The 17,978-nt window shown below is 33.0% G+C and overlaps 1 protein-coding gene across 1 annotated transcript; it reads right to left on the bottom strand.

Moving 5' to 3' along the window:
* Positions 1–4,687: 4,687 nt before the first annotated feature.
* On the bottom strand, positions 4,688–17,726 carry LOC133315642 (amino acid permease 8-like). Its single transcript, XM_061517308.1, has 8 exons — positions 17,586–17,726; positions 16,160–16,259; positions 7,439–7,672; positions 7,236–7,329; positions 6,496–6,713; positions 6,083–6,216; positions 5,549–5,776; positions 4,688–5,110 (listed from the first exon to the last, which is right to left on the bottom strand). The coding sequence occupies exons 1-8, from the start codon at positions 17,724–17,726 to the stop codon at positions 4,688–4,690; spliced, it is 1,572 nt and encodes a 523-aa protein (XP_061373292.1).
* Between the last annotated feature and the right edge of the window lie 252 nt (positions 17,727–17,978).

Raw genomic sequence — 17,978 nt, 5'->3', positions numbered from 1 at the left:
ACGATGATTATATCATTATCCATTAGGGATTCATGGTTAGGTAGTTAGAATATGAATATATTTCGTAACAATAAATAAAATTGTTCCTATATTATTTTACTCTTTTTTGGGTTCAATAATATAATATAAGATAGTGATTGAAGTTAAAATATTAAAAAATATATGATGACACGTGAAGTTTTAAAAATATAAATAATATATTGTAGAAAGACCTTACAAAAAATCAGAATGTCCAATATTAATGGCACTATTGTTACAACTTGTCGCCCCTTTCTTTGTTTCTTTGATGTCCAGCTGTCTAGATAAGATGCGAGTCATGCGTTCACACGGAGACAATCCCATTCCTCTACTCTCATGTCAACAAATTGCTAATTTCCATTTCTAGAGTGCTTAACAAGTTGAAGTTAAATACTTGCCAGAGTTTTTCCTTACTCCCACGAAAAGTGCTCCCCTCCCACCACTGACTCAGTGGGAACGAGTCAATTAAAATTTCTCATTGTCTATGATCAGTATGATGTGTACATGAAGGAGATATAAAGAAACTTATCTGAGGATAAATGATAAAGAAACCCTTAAGTTATGAGTGTAAATGATTTAGAATTGTAGGAATAGGATAAGTGATGCTAAAGAAACTTACCAGAATTTTTTGAAGTTTTTCTCAAAAAAATTTAATCCAACTGTTTTTTTTTAAATGAAAGTACCATAAACTCCCGAATCACTTAAATTTTTTTTCTCACACACACATGCTTTGACGTATTCTTTTGATTTTAAATAGTTCCCTTAATGGGTCCATCAATTTAAGAATGATAAAGTATTTTATGATGTAATTTAGTTATAAATATTTTTCCAAAGCCTCCTAAAATTTAGAACTAAATGGAGAATCTCTATCAGATACAATATTTAATAACATTATATGCATCATTACTATTTTTGAATATATAATTTGTCTAATGGATCAGTGTTTAAAAACTCGGCTGGCCATCGACCCGGCCAAGGTCAAGGGTCATGGGGTACCGGGGGTCACGGGGTCACTATGCTGACCCGGTTTTATATATTAAAAAAAATATAAATATATATATCTTATATGAAAAGAGGAAGATTATAGTTACAACTTTTTTTTTTACAATCTCTTACAACCATATCTTAACACCGTTGTTTTTCGCCAATCAACGGTTATCATTTATTATGAATTAATAATTAATTAATGAGTTTAATTTGCGAAAATCATAACCGTTGATTAGCGAAAATCAACGGTGTTAAGATATGGTTGTAAGAGGTTCTAAAAAAAAGGTTGTAAGTATAACCTACCTCATATGAAAATATTAAAAAACAAATCACCAATTATCAAATATTCAAAATATACTTAACATAATTCACCAATTACAACCATAAGTCAATATTACACAACCTAATTAAAGTATCAAGAAACCAAAGTACAAAACTCATATTCTAATGATACCAAAGTATCAAGATACCAGAAGTCTAGATCGCTGGGAGAGAAGGAAGGGAGAGAAGCTCCTTATATAGGGGGAAGGGAGGATGAAGGGATGAGAGATAGGCAATGTGGGACTTATTAGGAATAGTGATTTTTTCTCATTGTGGACAGCCATTTTCCGACCACCATATCTCACACCAGAGTGCTTAGATCAAAAATCTCTTCGGTCATATTGAAGTATCATATGCGAGGAACATGCCGACCAAATTTGAGGAAGATCGGGCGGTTCATTTGAGAGAAACGATCCCTGCAATATGGCTTCCCGACAAAACTAACAGACCAACTTTCAAAATTTATATCTGATGCTAGGAAGCCTGGTTCGAAAATTGGTCCGGCTAGATTGAAGTGTCATATAAGAAGAACACGCTGACCAAATTTTAGGACGATCGGACGGTTCGTTTGAGAGAAATGGTCCTCCCAAAAACGCTTCTTGCAGTAGAAATCGCTCGCGAAACCTGTTTCGGTTTTGAATTTTCTGGGAATGGTACAGGCCTCCAATCACAAATCCATCGTTGAATATGATGTGCAATGAGTCAAGATCTTGCTAAAAGATTTTTAGCTTAATCGGACGATGGATGAAGAATATATCGTGGTTGGAAGAGGTCCTACTCAAAGCTGTTACTTTTTCTGAAATGGTCCTCCTTCCCTTTTCCATTTTTTTCATTGCTCTCTTCCTTTTTTCCTTATTGAAGGACAAATCTCTTTTTTTATTTCTTTTTTCTTTTTCTTTTTTATGTTTTTATTATTTTTAAATATTTGGGACAAAATTGGGTGTTCACAGTCTCTAAATCTTAAGTGAAAAGATTATTCCCACCAATTCCAAAACATGGGCACAATAATATCTTCATTTGGTGCAAGTTGTCTAAATGCGTGAGCCATAACATTCATATCTTGAATCAATGCATACCCTAACCTTCTCTTTGAAGATCATTGTACACTTCAAACTTCCCAAATGGATTCAAATTACTAAAATAGGAGTGATAGTCAATATAATTTTTAAGTGTTGGAAACAATAATCACATTCCTTAGTCCACACAAAATTGTAAAAAATCATTTCAATCCAAAAGCTTAAGTTGTTAGATGAGACTAAATTAATGATTTTATATTTCTCTAACATGGCCCTCACACGAGAGCCCATTGAATGGTGGATGATGCATCAGGCCTAGCTTACTTGTACTAAGAAATTTCATAATATTTAATTATTTTTATTAATATAATGGCGGAGAAGAGGATCAAACTCATGATTACTTAATCACGTCGGCTCTGATATCATGTAAAGAACCATTTCAACCCAAAAACTTAAATTGTTGAGAGATGTTATATTAATGATTTTATATTTCTCTAACAAAAATGGATTTGATTTTCTTGTTAATTAGGTTAAGGGTATAACTAATTGAGAAAATCTTTTGATAAATCTCCTCTTATAAGGAGCTAATCCTAAGAAACTTTTAATTTAATAGTTATCTTTGATCTCTCTGGGATCTTGAGATATTCATCATTTGTATATCACACATCTTAAAATTTTCAAGTCTCTTAATCAAAATTCATACTTTTTTAATTTGGTATCAACTATTTCACAATCCTAAGACGTTGCTTATGTTCTTCAATCCTAGAATATATCATCATATGTTCAATGAATACCATTATAAATTGATCTGCATATGACTTAAAAATTTTATTCGTACAATCCATGAATATTGTAGGAGTATTTATAAGTTCAAAAGGCATCACTAAATAATCATCATGATCATATCTAATTCTAATTACAGACTTAACGATATCTACATATTTAATCATTGTATGATGATATCTTGATCTTAGGCTTATCTTGAAGAAAATTGTGCCTCCTCTCAATAGATGTAAAAAGTCATCTATTATATGCGAAAAGTATTTGTTCTTGATGGTTGATAACCCTATAGAGTAAAATTTTATCTAAATTATTTACTAAAAAAATGCATCTAAATTGGCCATGGATTAGTTGAGGTTCTAATAAGGAAAGCACACGTTGTTGTAGGTGCGTGAGAAGGATAACGAGGGCCTAAGTTTGATCTCCATTGGAATATGTGTTTGATACTTTGATTGCTTGTGTAATATTGACTTATAGATGTAATTGGTTAAATTATGTTAAGTATATTTTGAATCTTTGATGATTAGTGGTTTAATTTTTTTGAATTTTTCATATAGGATATATATTTATATTTTTTAATGTATAAAACCGGGTCAACGAAGTGATCCCATGACCCCCCTCCTCGATTGAACCTGTGACTCCGTAACTCCTGACCTCGGCCGAGTCGATAGCCGGGCTGGGCCAAATTTTTAAACACTGATTGTGATTAGTGGCAATACATGAGAAGTAGCCGTTAGGAAAGTTCACTGTATTATTATTATTATTAGGTAAAATCATTTTTGCAGCCTCTTTACGTACAACAACGACATGTGTATGGTTATGATTTCTCACATTTAATGCTTTCATCCTTTGTATGGTTATGATTTCTCGTATTTAATGCTTTCAAGTATATATATGGCAAGTATTTGATTGCTGCACGTACAACAACTGCAGAAATGTTAACCCCTTATTATTATTATTATTATTATTATTATTATTATTATTATTATAAGTTTAAGGCTTTTTTTTCTTGTCCTTAAATAAAAAGTTCTTGTGTAGCTTTCTACGTCCTCAAGTTTTCAAAAGCCTTCAATATATTTTGGGAAAACTTCAAAAACTTTCCTATGAGTTTTCTTAATTATCACTTACTCCTCTTACAAATTTTTTGAATCATTTACACATTTATTTAGATTTTTTTGTCACTTAGCCCCCTGATTTAAAGCTTTTTTATCACTTACCCTCTCACTTAGAGGGGTAAGTGATAAAAAAAACTTTAAGTCAGGGGTAAATGATTCAAGACTTTAGAGAGAGGATAAATGATTACGAGAAAAGTTATTGGGATTTTTTTGAAGTTTTCTCATATATTTTTTGGCTGGGTTTTGAAACCTTCAATGTAATTTGCACATACAATTTTTGCTGAGTTATTTATTTATTACCACAACACAACTTGTAATTCTTAAACCTTAAGAACAAAACTTTGATCCTAAACAAGAACATAACACAAATGAATTCAAAATTTACCTCATCCTTGTCATGTAACAATTGAGCATTAAAAATTTGGAGCTCATACATTATATATTTAAAAGCTACTCTTTATACATAAAGAGCTTGTACTTATAAAGACTTCGGTTCAATCCATGAATGGCTGCACAGGCCGCAGCTAATGACACGAGCATAAATAAAAGGTTCAAGGTTTGAAGTCCAATCCATTGGATTGTTCGTTTCCTGATCTTCTGTTTGGCAATGAACATCTCCACAGGAAAATATATCACTAGGGGCCAGAATCCCATGGCCCCAAGAAAGGCTAGCATTTCATTGAAAAAGGGCATTGCCATGGCCAGAACAGTCATAACCATGACAAATATGGTCCTCCAAATGAGCCTAAAGAAATTAAAGCTAAATCTCATTTTGCCAATGCTCATTGGGTACTCCTCCATTACAAAACTTGATCCTGACCACCTTTGACCAGCCAACATTTCAACTACACCGAAAATAGGTTGGGTGACTACCTGCATGCATAATTTATTCAAGATCAATGGCTATATCATTGTGATATTAAGATAAACAAACAAATATAGTATAATTAAATGCAAAATCTATTATGTTTGGAATTATTAGAAAATAGAATTGATTTTATTTCATTTCATTTTGAAATGAATTATCTTGTATCATACTTGGTTAAATTCATGAGTTGCAAGTAGAATAGCATTTGATAAAACCAGGCAAGGTCCATGTTAATAATCACAAGTACTATAAAAAAATATTATTAAAAAAATTAAGACGAAAGTATTTTTTTTATTTTATAATTTTTTTTAAAAAAAAATTTATAAATTAAATTAATTCCTATTTGCTTATTACAAATATACTCTACATGATTGTGGATAAAAGGTTCAAGTACATCACAGGTTGAGCATGATACAAAGAATTTAAAGGCAATGTGTCAAAACCTGATATGCTCCAACGAGGTGCACAACAATGAAGACGTTGGCTAAGTCAATAAGCCAAAAAGGTTCTTTAAACCCAGAGCTCATTAGAATGCTGCCAGGAGTGTCTGAGCCAAATGAAGCATAGCCAGAGCAGGCACATAAGAGGAAGATAATTGTCATGGTGAATATTCCTATCTTGTTTGCTATCTTCATCACTTTATTTTCTGGCGGTGATGACTTTAAAGAGTCCTATTTTTCATACCACGCCACTATAACAATTTTAATGTAAGGACACACCATATCTCATTTTCAAGAGAGTGCAAATGTATTAGCAGATAAATACAATCACTGATACTGAAAATGTTCCTTAACTTCATTTGAAGTTTTATTTTGTTTCAAATTTATACTAAGAGTAAGAGGAACCATATCTCAGCTTACATAATTAAGAGATTAAACATTTAAAAAAAGGGTCCCATGTTTTATAAGTACGAAATTGGAAAAGTGAAACTTTGTGCTATGGAAACTAAAAAGGCCTTATTTACAGTTTATTCATACCTGGATATCTATCGCAATTTGAGCATAGCTGCTAGCAAGTGCAATGTTTCCCAGTGCAACGAGCATATTCCATAACTTGTCTACTGAACTTTGCTCCTTGCTTCCTCCAATTATAGAGGTACTTCTTCCTTTCCCTGTTTTAATCCATGTTTTCCAAATGTAAATCCTCATTAACATTAACAAAATATATTTCAGCAAAATAGTAATTAAAAAAACAAAGAAAGAAAATAGAAGCTCTGTTTTGTTTATTTACTTGTTGAATGTGCCATGTGTGTACCCCTGAATGTGGGGAAAAAGTGAATGACTTGTGATGAGATTGTGTGAGATCTATGATGAACTTTATCCGTGCTCATATAATATTCAAATTCATATAGAACTCAAAAATGACTGAGAAAGGTGTGGAAATTATTAACCTTGGATGATTGTAGCAAGAGAAAGTCCAATACCAATAAATGCATAACCAAAAGACATGGCCGCTGCTAAGATTGAGAGCCAAGATAGCTTATGAAAATTGCGGATTTGGGACAAAAATATTTCAACAATTCCAAAACCAATCGTGTATGGATTGTTCGAAAATTGGCATGGAGCTGCAATTCCCTTTTTGTGGAAGCAATTGATTTTTCGTATTGCCCTGAAATATGCAACATTTTGCAACAAATCAGTTTGGAATAATGCTAACTTCACGATAATTAAAGTCACCAAAAATTGAATTATTTTTACAGATTCCAATCCAAGAAACTGTCTCTTTGCAAATATGCAAGGCAAAACTGCGTATAAGGATTATCCTTATCCCTACTCTCGTTAGTCGAGATTTAATGGAGAATGATTTTTTTTTTTTTTTAGTACAATTGATGACCATCTAAACCTGCATAGAGCAGTTGTAAGGTTTTGTGTCTCTGCTGTTGTATCATAAAATATCAAATATAGCTGATGTAAAGTTGTTTTGTTTCTTACAATAATAGGTAAAAAAATTATTACGATTAAACATATAATTTTCATCTAGCGTAACCATATCTTCTACATCAACTTAACTCTTTTTCTAATATATCCCTATCTATTAAATTAAAAAACAGGTGCCGTGTTGGGATACTCACTACACTAGTGTTGTATATGGTCACATGCTATGAAAGTGAAAGAGCATAAAACAACTTACACCACGCTTATAGATGTAGTTATCGTGTATCCAATTGCAGCCCCACTAAGGTTGACGTATTGGACCAATCCACATACCACATGCATTTTACCACCTATCAAAAGAAACACATGCGTACACAAATAATTAGGATTCAACTTGAATGTGAAATCAAGTAGAAGTGGCATGACATGAGACGTGAGATTTGGCGTTTAGCTAAGTACCTAAGTTGGTTTTCACAGCCTCCATGTAGGTGCAGTTCCTCTTGCCAGTGACAGGGTCTGGTGATCTATAACAATCAGCTAGAAGATTGGAAGTATAGAGAGTGACACAAGATACGACCAAAACAGAGAATACACCAATAATCCATCCCAACTGAGCCATGGCCCAAGGCAGAGATAGCACACCAGCACCAATCACTGTTGTTATTATATGTGCACTTGCAGTCCATGCTGTCCCTGTTTGTGTTAAATATAATATAAATTTGTAAGCCATAGGGGAAAATGTTTTTATTGCGAAAGAGGACCATAATTATCAAATGGGAAATAGAAATGTCCCGTTACATAACATAATTTTCACTCGAAAAAGTGTGAGATCCACTTTATTTTTATTTTTTTTCTTTTCTATACAGTAAAACCCACAATATTTATGTGTCTATAACATTATATTCATAACACCCTTAAAAAAATATGTCATTTTGGAATTTGAGGAACTAATGTAGGATATTTTAAAATTTTATTTCTCTTTTGTTATACGCTTTTTTTTCAAAACATTTTTATTTTATTTTAAAATGACATTGTTTTGGAAATATAAAGATAATTTTATTTCTATGAATTCGATAAGGGAAAAGTGTTTATCTTTTTAAATGACATAATTTATATCATTTCATTGTCACAAAGAGGTGGGACCCACACCTTTACTTTTTTTGTCAACACTCTCTTCTCATTTATCTATCTTTTTCTCTATCTTAAAATGACACAATTTTACATCCTTTAAAGTGACACATACTTTTCCCATTCGATAAACATTAAGTCCTAAAACAAAATATAATAAAAATTATTACTTATAAATTTTTAGGAGAATTAATTCGGAATTACTTGTTTATGATGAAAACGAGAGTAATCAGTAATCACTACTCACAACCATAATTTTTCGTTTCATCGATTGAAATTTCTAATGCACTCCGATCAAACTTTCGATTTTCTTACACATTGTATAATTTACTGAAGAACGCGCTCATCTAAGGACCATTTTTCGGTGAAGATGTATTTGAGTTAGCTTTTGCGTTAAATGATATAGAAAAATAATTTCTCTAATTGTTGGCCAATGATTTGAACCTAAATATTCAAAATAAAGATTATATTTCATTATGAATATTAGTTCAAACCCTTCATATGAGATTATGGAATAAAAATGGGCAAAGCTCCTGATTTTACCCAAATTCAAAAATGGATTTTTTTTTAAAATGCCCTCTTCCCTAATGAAATAAACTTATCTTTAATGTATAAAACTTTTAGTGCCAATTGCACAATTACTTGAATTTAACTCAAATAAATAAATAGATAACTAGTTTCTATCTTAATTGGCACCAAATCAATCTTCTATTAGTCATTCTTACCCTTCTTCTTTTTTTGGTAAACATACTTACCCTTCTTTAAGTACCTATATGATTGCATCTCCTATTGAAATATGTTATATTATAATACTATCATAAAAATATTTTTTAGAATTGTTTCTACTATAGCCAATAATAATATGCTTTTTTTATTATTTTGGGATGATTAAACGCAATATATAATTATCATCTTAAACTCTTGAGCCGTAACTCATTCCGGTAGTTCTTTTTCTTGGTTATAGATTAGAGGTAAGATTCTTTGACACCAGTGTCAAATTTAAATTTTGATATCTCATCTGAGAGCCATTAGATCAAAAAAGATCAACGACTCTGATTTGTAAGCATGTGACATCATTGATCTTTTTTTATCTAATGGCTCTCAGATGAGTTGTCAAATTTCAAATTTGACATTAGTGTCAAAAGATCCTACCTCTATAGATTAATACATGTTTGTTTTGTAACGACTACAAAAATAATTTTTTTTTAAAAAAAATATTTCAAGAAGTTTTTAATTGAATTTTTTTTAACATAAAATAAAATATTTCAAACACATTACGTTTAAGATTTAATTTTTGCATAAAATTATTTATATTATCAGTTAATTACACTTTATTATATTGATAAAAGAGCTTGATCTATCAAAGAACATTAGATCTATATTAAATTGTAAAAATAAAAAAATTAATTCTAATTACCAGTTTTTTTTTTTTGGTAATCGTCAACCAAAAAGTGAATGTTTATCCTTCTTGACCTATACTCAGATATGATGTGCAAAATGTCCAAAAGAACCAAACCGATCTATAACCAAGCCGCTCCCCATTTTAAAAATTGGTTATTTTTAAAAATCGGTTTCATATGAAACTGCATTTTATTTTATAAACTGGTTATTTACCAAACTATAAAAATAATTGGTTATCCATAACCAAACTATTTTACAATTAAAGAACAAATAAGTATTATCTTTTATCCTTAGCATTAAGATGTGAAAATTACATAAGTATAAATCATTTTTAAATGTGACATTATTAGAAAAGTCTCAAATACTAACAGAATTTATCAAAGAAAAATATTTCGTCGAAAATTTGACAAAAATCATATTACGTAAAAAATAGAGACGAAATTTTTTTCGTTAAAACTAGAGACGGAACAAGATTTTGTCATAATCACTGACATAAATTTTTTAGGGCCAAAATATTTCAGTCAAAATTCTTGATAGAATCTAAATTCCGTCGAAACTTTCAACAGAAACAATTCTGTCAAACTTTTCAACGAAAAATAATTCTGTAAAAAATTTTGACGAAACACATTTCCATAAAAAAAATTGACAAAAAATAATTTCGTCAAATTTTTTTACAAAAAATATGCCCGTCCAAATTTTCGACGAAAAATATTTCCAGCAAAATTTTCAACAAAACGCATTTACAGCGAAAAATTTTGACCAAAAATATTTACGTAAAAAAATTTGACGAAAAATATTTTCAGCAAAATTTTCAACAAAACGCATTTACAGCGTTAATTTTGACCAAAAATATTTACGTAAAAATATTTTCAGCAAAATTTTCAACAAAACACATTTACAGCGAAAATTTTGACCAAAAATATTTACGTAAAAAATTTTGACGAAAAATATTTCAGAAAAATTTTTTGACGAAATTATTTTTTGTCAAAGCTCTTTACGAAATCTAAATTCCCTCCAATCATTTCCCTCAAATTTTTTGACGAAAAATATTTTTATAAAGCATTTTGACGAAAAACATTTTTGTCAAAATTTTTATCGAAATATTGTTCGTCAACGAAAATTTTTCATAGAAATGTGTTTCGTTGAAAAATATTGATGGAAATGTTTTTTATCAAAAAACTTGACGGAAATATTTTTCGTCGAAAATTTTCGTTGGAAATGTGTTTCGTTAAAAATTTTGACGGAAATTTTTTTGTCAAAAAGTTTAACGAAAATGTTTTTGTCGAAAACTTTTGACGGAATTTGAATTCTATAAAGAATTTTGATGGAAATGTTTTCTATAAAAATAACGTGAAACAATTTCCTTAGAGTTCCAAAACAATGAAGATTCTTGAGAGTAATAGTTGGTCAACTACCTATAACCGGGAGAAACAAATAACTACTTATAAAAATAGCACAATCCATCAAAAATCGATTTTGAATTTGTTAAAAAATCGGTTTTGAACTTGATAACCGGTTTATGGTTCATTACCGATTTTGATTTAAAATCGGTTTTGAATTAAAACCTGTTTAAAACTGGTTTTAAATCAAAACTGGTTATGAACCATAAACCGGTTTTGAAACCGGTTTGGATAATAAAATCCGGTTTTTTAAAAAAAAAACCGGTTCGGTTTGAAAACCAAACCATTTCAAACCGGTTTGATTTGAATTTTTTCAAAACTGATTATGAACCGCTCCATGCACATCCCTACTCAGATTTAAGTAAAATATAAGGCTAAAAATACGACCATATTATATACCTTATTTGTAAAATTAGAATATTTTTATTCAAAAATACTTAATTTCTTAATTAAAAGATAAAATTTAAATTGTGTATGTAAAGTAATTTTATATATATGTGTCTGTGTGTTTACTCCCATTCAATTTTAAATATCTTTGTACATATCATTTTTTGTAATATAGTTATGAAACTCTTGATTTTAGAAAGTCAGTTTATAAGATCGATTCGGCCCATTTGGATGAGCTTTTTTTCTTCTTCAAAAGCTGCTTTTTTTCAATAAAAAAGCACTTCTCGTTTTTAGTTTGTTTGGATGTCTGCTTTAAAAAAAATAGAAGTTACAAAAAAAGTCAAAAATTTACTTTTTCCAGAAGCTAAAACTTTTAACTTCTAAGAAAAGCAAAAGTCAAAAGTCAAATATTTTTTTAAAATTTAAATATTTTATAAAAATATAAATAACTTAACTTTTATAAAAAAACACTTTTAAAATAAGGAAGAGAAAAGTTACTTTTTTGATAACCTCAAACAAACGGACTCTGTACTATTGCGGGTAAAAGGATTTCAATTGCTTTTATTTTTTTTCATTCACAAAACTCTAATTTGTTACAACTCAAATTTATGAAAAGGATCCAAATCGAAACGAAACTCTCTGATATTTGGGTTTTTTATATTGTGAAAGAGATAAGGATACATAGACGCGTACGGCCATGGACAAAAGCAAATGGCAAATACAATGCATCTAATTAACAAGTAGCAATGAACACGAAACCAGGTCACGTTTTAACTCGAAGGTCTCCAATTCCTAGTTATATATATAGCTGTTAGGAGAAGATCACCTTTGATCTTATCCTTTAGCAACTAAGTCCTAGTTTTTAGCAAGAATAGTTTGTTATTATTCCATGTATAGTTTGTTGAACAGTATACTTTATTCTAGTTGATCCTCCTTGATTCTGTATAACCGACTTGTATATATATTGGCTATCAGCCATTTCATTAAATATAACAACATATTCAAATCCTCTTAGTTTTCTATATGGTATCAGTTTGAAGGTATCGATCCACTTTCCCAATGGCTGATTCTGATTCAGATTCTTCCGCTGTCAATATCAATGCTAATGACAAGCGTCCCAACCCATTCAATTTTTCTGCATCACAAACAGCAGCTGCAACACCTATAGTGTCCAACCAAAACTCGATTCCCAACCTGAGTCCTGAGCTTCTACAGCAAATTGCCAACATGGTTGTTTCCTCCACTACACCGTCTGCTAACACTACATCCCTTTCTGGTAATCACACTCTGCCTTCTACCTGGTTGGTGGATAGTGGCGCTTCTCAACACATGACAGGGAACCTCCATTTAATCTCCAATGTTACATCTATTCCACCCACTACAATAGGTTTACCTGATGGTGATCAACTTGTTTCCAATCACAGTGGCAGTCTTAAGTTGACATCTCATATTTCTCTTCAGAATGTGTTATATGTTCCCAAATTACAATGCAACCTCATATCAGTTGCTCAATTACTTGCTGATACAAATTGCATCATTTCTTTTACTCACAATGGCTGTGAATTGCAGGACCCCATAACGAGGATCAAGACTGGACTGGGTAGATTGCAAGCTGGTGTTTATGTGCATGACTCATCCAACAACAAATCCATCTCTACTGCATGTGCGGCTCACACTCAACAGAATGCAGATGTTTGGCACCGTCGATTGGGTCACCCTTCATTTCAGTTTTTAAGCTTTCTTCCTTTTGTTACAGTGAATAAAAATAGGGGTCATTCTCCTTCAGTTTGTGACATTTGCCTACGCGCACAACAAACTCGTACTGTATTCCCTATTAGCATTAATAAAACTACTGCATGCTTTGATCTTATTCACTGCGATATCTGGGGTCCATATCAAACTACCTCTCTAACCGGTGCAAGATATTTTTTAACAATTGTGGATGATTATAGCAGAAACGTCTGGGTTTATTTAATGACCACCAAGTCTGAAACGTTCCAATACATAACTCGATTTCTTCTCATGGTACGTAATCAGTTTAATACCATGGTCAAAATAATACACTCCGACAATGGATCAGAATTTTGTGCTCATAATCTCCGCAAGGTTTATTCCGATATGGGAATTATACATCAAACATCATGTGTAGACACACCACAGCAGAATGGTCGTGTTGAACGGAAACATAGACATATTTTGAATGTTGCAAGAGCATTACGCTTTCAAGCTAGTCTTCCTATCGAGTTTTGGGGTGAATGTGTTCTAACTGCGGTACATTTAATCAATAGAACCCCCACTCCTCTTCTCCAAGGAAAAACACCATATGAATGTCTTTTCAACCGCACACCCAGCTATGATCATATTCGCATATTCGGATGTCTTTGCCATGCTCATCCACGTCCCAAACCGTTGGACAAGTTTGCAGCTCGATCAACTCGGTGTCTGTTCCTGGGATATCCTTTTGGCAAAAAGGGTTGGAGGCTTTATAACCTTGAAACACATACTGTTTTTGTATCCAAAGACATGGTATTTGAAGAGAACACCTTTCCTTTTGCACCAACCACAGTCATTCCTACCACTGATATTCCTCACGACCCAAACCCCCATAACCCCATATCACCCGAACCAACCCTTGCTCCACAAAGCCCATCCTTTGATTCCCAAGTTGTTACCAACCCTGTCCCTTTAATTGAAGACACTCTCCCTGTTGAACAGGCTCAGCCCGAATCTGCCCCTACTGTCTCCAATGAGCTTTCTATCCGACAAGAACAGCCCCCAGAAGTCACACATCCATCTGCACCTTTGGGACGTGGTCACCGTTCTCGCCGTCCTCCATCATATCTCCAAGATTTCAAATGCTCCAAAGTCATCGCACATAATCCACTAGCTTCTTCTACTTCTTCCAGTCCTTCCTCAGGTATGGCTTATCCTATTGCTAACTTTGTTTCTTGTTCTAGATTCTCTCCCAAACATCAACAATTCCTTGCTGCCATTTCTTCTGGTGTTGAACCAAAAACATTCAAGGATGCTGTAACTGATGAAAGGTGGCGTGTAGCAATGCGAAAAGAAATAGATGCCCTTGAACAAAATCACACGTGGGAACTCACTTCTTTGCCACCAAGAAAACGTGTCATTCCATGCAAGTGGGTATACCGCATTAAGTACAACTCAAATGGTACAGTGGAGAGATTCAAAGCACGGTTGGTCATTGCCGGTAACAATCAAATAGCTGGAGAAGAATACTTCGATACATATGCTCCTGTAGCCAAAATGGTGAGTGTCCGAACACTTCTTGCGGTAGCTGCTGCCAAATCATGGCACCTATACCAGTTGGATGTTACGAATGCCTTTCTACACGGAGACCTTACCGAAGAAGTTTACATGCGCGTTCCACAAGGTTTCAATCATCACAAACCACATCAAGTATGTCGCTTACGTAAATCTCTCTACGGTTTGCGGCAGTCCCCTCGCAATTGGTTTGCTAAGTTGCGGTCTTCCATTGAATCATATGGCTTCATCCAATCCAAGGCAGATTACACCCTATTCACCTTACACAAAGATGGCCACTTTGTTGCTCTTCTCATCTACGTTGATGACATTATTCTAACGGGCGACAATGATGCCTTATGCACCGATGTCAAGGTCTTTCTCCAGTCATGCTTTCACATCAAGGATTTGGGGATTCTTAAATATTTTCTTGGCATCGAAATAGCTCACGGTCCATCAGGTCTTTTTCTGAGCCAACGAAAGTACGCTCTCGACATATTGGAAGACGCTGGTCTCCTTGCGTGCAAACCATGTGCCTTCCCTCTCGAAACAAATCATAAGCTTGCAGTTACAGAAAGTCCTCCATTCTCGGATCCCGCACGTTACAGAAGACTCGTAGGACGTTTGGTTTACTTGACAATTACTAGACCTGAGTTAAGTTACTCCGTCCATGTTCTTTCCCAGTTCATGCAAAATCCTACTATTGCTCAATATGATGCTGTCATCCGCGTTTTAAGGTACATCAAAACTGATCCTGGCCAAGGTTTACTCCTTCGATCCGACAATGATCTCCTTCTTCGTGGATATTCTGATTCGGATTGGGCTAGCTGTCCACTCACCCGTCGATCAGTTACTGGTTATTTTATCATGTTGGGTACTTCTCCTATCTCTTGGAAAACAAAGAAGCAACCCACAGTGTCTCGCTCCTCCGCTGAAGCTGAGTATCGTTCAATGGCAGCAGCTACAGCTGAGTTGTTATGGATCAAATCGTTTCTGGACTCGCTTGATGTTCTACATTCACACCCTATGCAGTTGCACTGTGATAACCAATCTGCCATGCAAATAGCTGCTAATCCAGTTTTCCACGAACGTACCAAACATATAGAGATTGATTGTCATTTTGTACGCGATCATGTTCTCAGCAATACAATCACTACTACCTACGTTCGTACAGATCAGCAACTCGCAGACATATTTACCAAACCGCTTGGCATGAAGCAATTCAGTTTTCTTCGCAGCAAGTTGGGCATTTCGTCACTTCATACTCCAACTTGAGGGGGCGTGTTAGGAGAAGATCACCTTTGATCTTATCCTTTAGCAACTAAGTCCTAGTTTTTAGCAAGAATAGTTTTTTATTATTCCATGTATAGTTTGTTGAACAGTATACTTTATTCTAGTTGATCCTCCTTGATTCTGTATAACCGACTTGTGTATATATTGGCTATCAGCCATTTCATTAAATATAACAACATATTCAAATCCTCTTAGTTTTCTATAATAGCTACTCCCTCACTAGACAACTAAGACCACAAATTGAAGTTTCTTAATTTTCCAAATTGGAAAACTCAGAGGAATAATGAAAGAATTAATGTCATACCTGTTCTTTTTGGTTTGCCATCATCATCAAGAAGAGCACCCTCATTTGCAATTACTCTCGATTCAACACCCTCCTCCATCTCCATCTCAAGCTCAATCTCCTTCCTCAATTACTGCTCTTTAATGTTGAAACTCTTTGCAATGAACGAAGATCGCTTCCAAATCTGGAGCACGTGTGTAAATGCAAATTTGGAATATTTTTGGTTGAACGAATAAAAAGTACAAATCAATCGATTTAATAATATATAAAAAGGGAATTCTGACACGTGATACTTCACTGTTTGACATTGTCCAACTCAATATTACTTACTGGAACTGTTCGAGATTTTCAAGCATCATTAATTTAGTATATTTTTTGGGAAAATTTAGGGATTAAATATATTAATACCAGAATTATATTTCAATTACTGGAAAAACTTGTTAGAGAATATTATAATTACACGTTTGTTAGCAAAAAAAAAAGAAAAAGTTTCTCGGGTAAATTTTTTCCCCAATTATTGTTGTTGTGTATAAAGATATGTACGACAACCGTAGCAGAAAGTTCATGCATTAGGTGAAATTGTTTTTTTCCTGGGGAAGTGAAAATGAGACTGTGATTATTTGGACCAAATTAACCTTAATTTTTTGTACGATATGTGCACAAATGGAGTTCGTGAATTGACCTGGTACCAAATGACAGCAATTGCTCGTTATACTTTTTGAATCAAAAAATAAAGGTGGGATTATTTTTGTAAAATAATCCCTACGTTCCTACTAAGAGAAATGTTATATTTACAAAATTTTTGTTTATAAACTATACTATGTACCTTCGGAAGTACACAAGGTTACATGTGTACTTATGGGAGTACATAGTGTAATTTGCAAAAAATTATAAATTTTTTTTTGTAAATAGATCCTTTTTCTCCTACTAATATTTCATAATCAACCAAACACCAACTCAGTAAACTTAATCAAATAATCTTAGGAAAATTTTGGGACTTTTTAACCCTTTTGCCCTTCATTAATTAATTCATAACCATTTTATCCCTTACCCAAAACTACCCACCAATCTGCCCCTCTTTATTCGAGTAACTTGAATATTTAATTGATTAAATGGTCAAAACAAGCAAAAATGATTGACTCGAGATTTAATCGATTAAATATCCATCTTTAATCGATTAAGATGGATATTTAATCGATTAAATATCCCAAATGAGCGTGAAAGCATTGATTGAATGAGACAAACAAGGAAAACTCGCTGCTTCACTGCGTAGTGAGAACCAATCTTTGTTCATTAACGCAGCTCTTATCATTGATTTGCTGCTTAATATTGCTACTTTCTGAAGAGTTTTGTGCTCAATTTTGCAAAAATTCTTCAGCATGTGACGAGTTTTGGCTTCCAACTTAGAAATTCATCCATTTGGAAGTATGGACTTCAGCTCCAATACACAGTCACCACAATCCCTCATTTCTTTTGGAGCACATCTAATACTTCCATCACTGTTAGCATTACAATCAGTATATATATCAATATTACCCTTTGAAGTCCCTAAATCACAATATACTGGTTGAGGATGACCACCATGCATGTACTAACTGCCCTTATTAACATATTCAAACTTCAGTTCAGGCCGGGGTGAAATACTTCCATTTCGTATTTCTTCACAGCAAGACAGATTTCAAACGAACACTTGGGGCAGCCAAAACTTAATCATTAGAGTAAACTAAACCTTAATCATCCCCTTTGAACGCAGCGAGTTTTTCTTGTTTGTCTCATTCAATCAATGCTTTCACGTTCATTTGGGATATTTAAATGATTAAATATAAGTTTTAATTGATTA

The sequence above is a fragment of the Gastrolobium bilobum genome, unplaced genomic scaffold (genome assembly GCF_033153095.1).
Source record: "Gastrolobium bilobum isolate Gb01-03AN ecotype WA unplaced genomic scaffold, APGP_CSIRO_Gbil_v1 utg4030, whole genome shotgun sequence".
NCBI classification, from domain to species: domain Eukaryota; kingdom Viridiplantae; phylum Streptophyta; class Magnoliopsida; order Fabales; family Fabaceae; genus Gastrolobium; species Gastrolobium bilobum.
This window is presented reverse-complemented; position numbering and strand designations above follow the sequence as displayed.

Excerpts from the sequence above, each read along its gene's own strand:
- LOC133315642 (XM_061517308.1), bottom strand. The coding sequence starts at position 17,726 with ATGCATGGTGGTCATCCTCAACCAGTATATTGTGATTTAGGGACTTCA. Across the intron at positions 16,260-17,585 it reads TGAGGGATTGTGGTGACTGT|GAGATTGAGCTTGAGATGGA; the intron begins GTATTGGAGCTG and ends TAATTGAGGAAG. Across the intron at positions 6,217-6,495 it reads TCTTGCTACAATCATCCAAG|GGAAAGGAAGAAGTACCTCT; the intron begins GTTAATAATTTC and ends GGATTAAAACAG.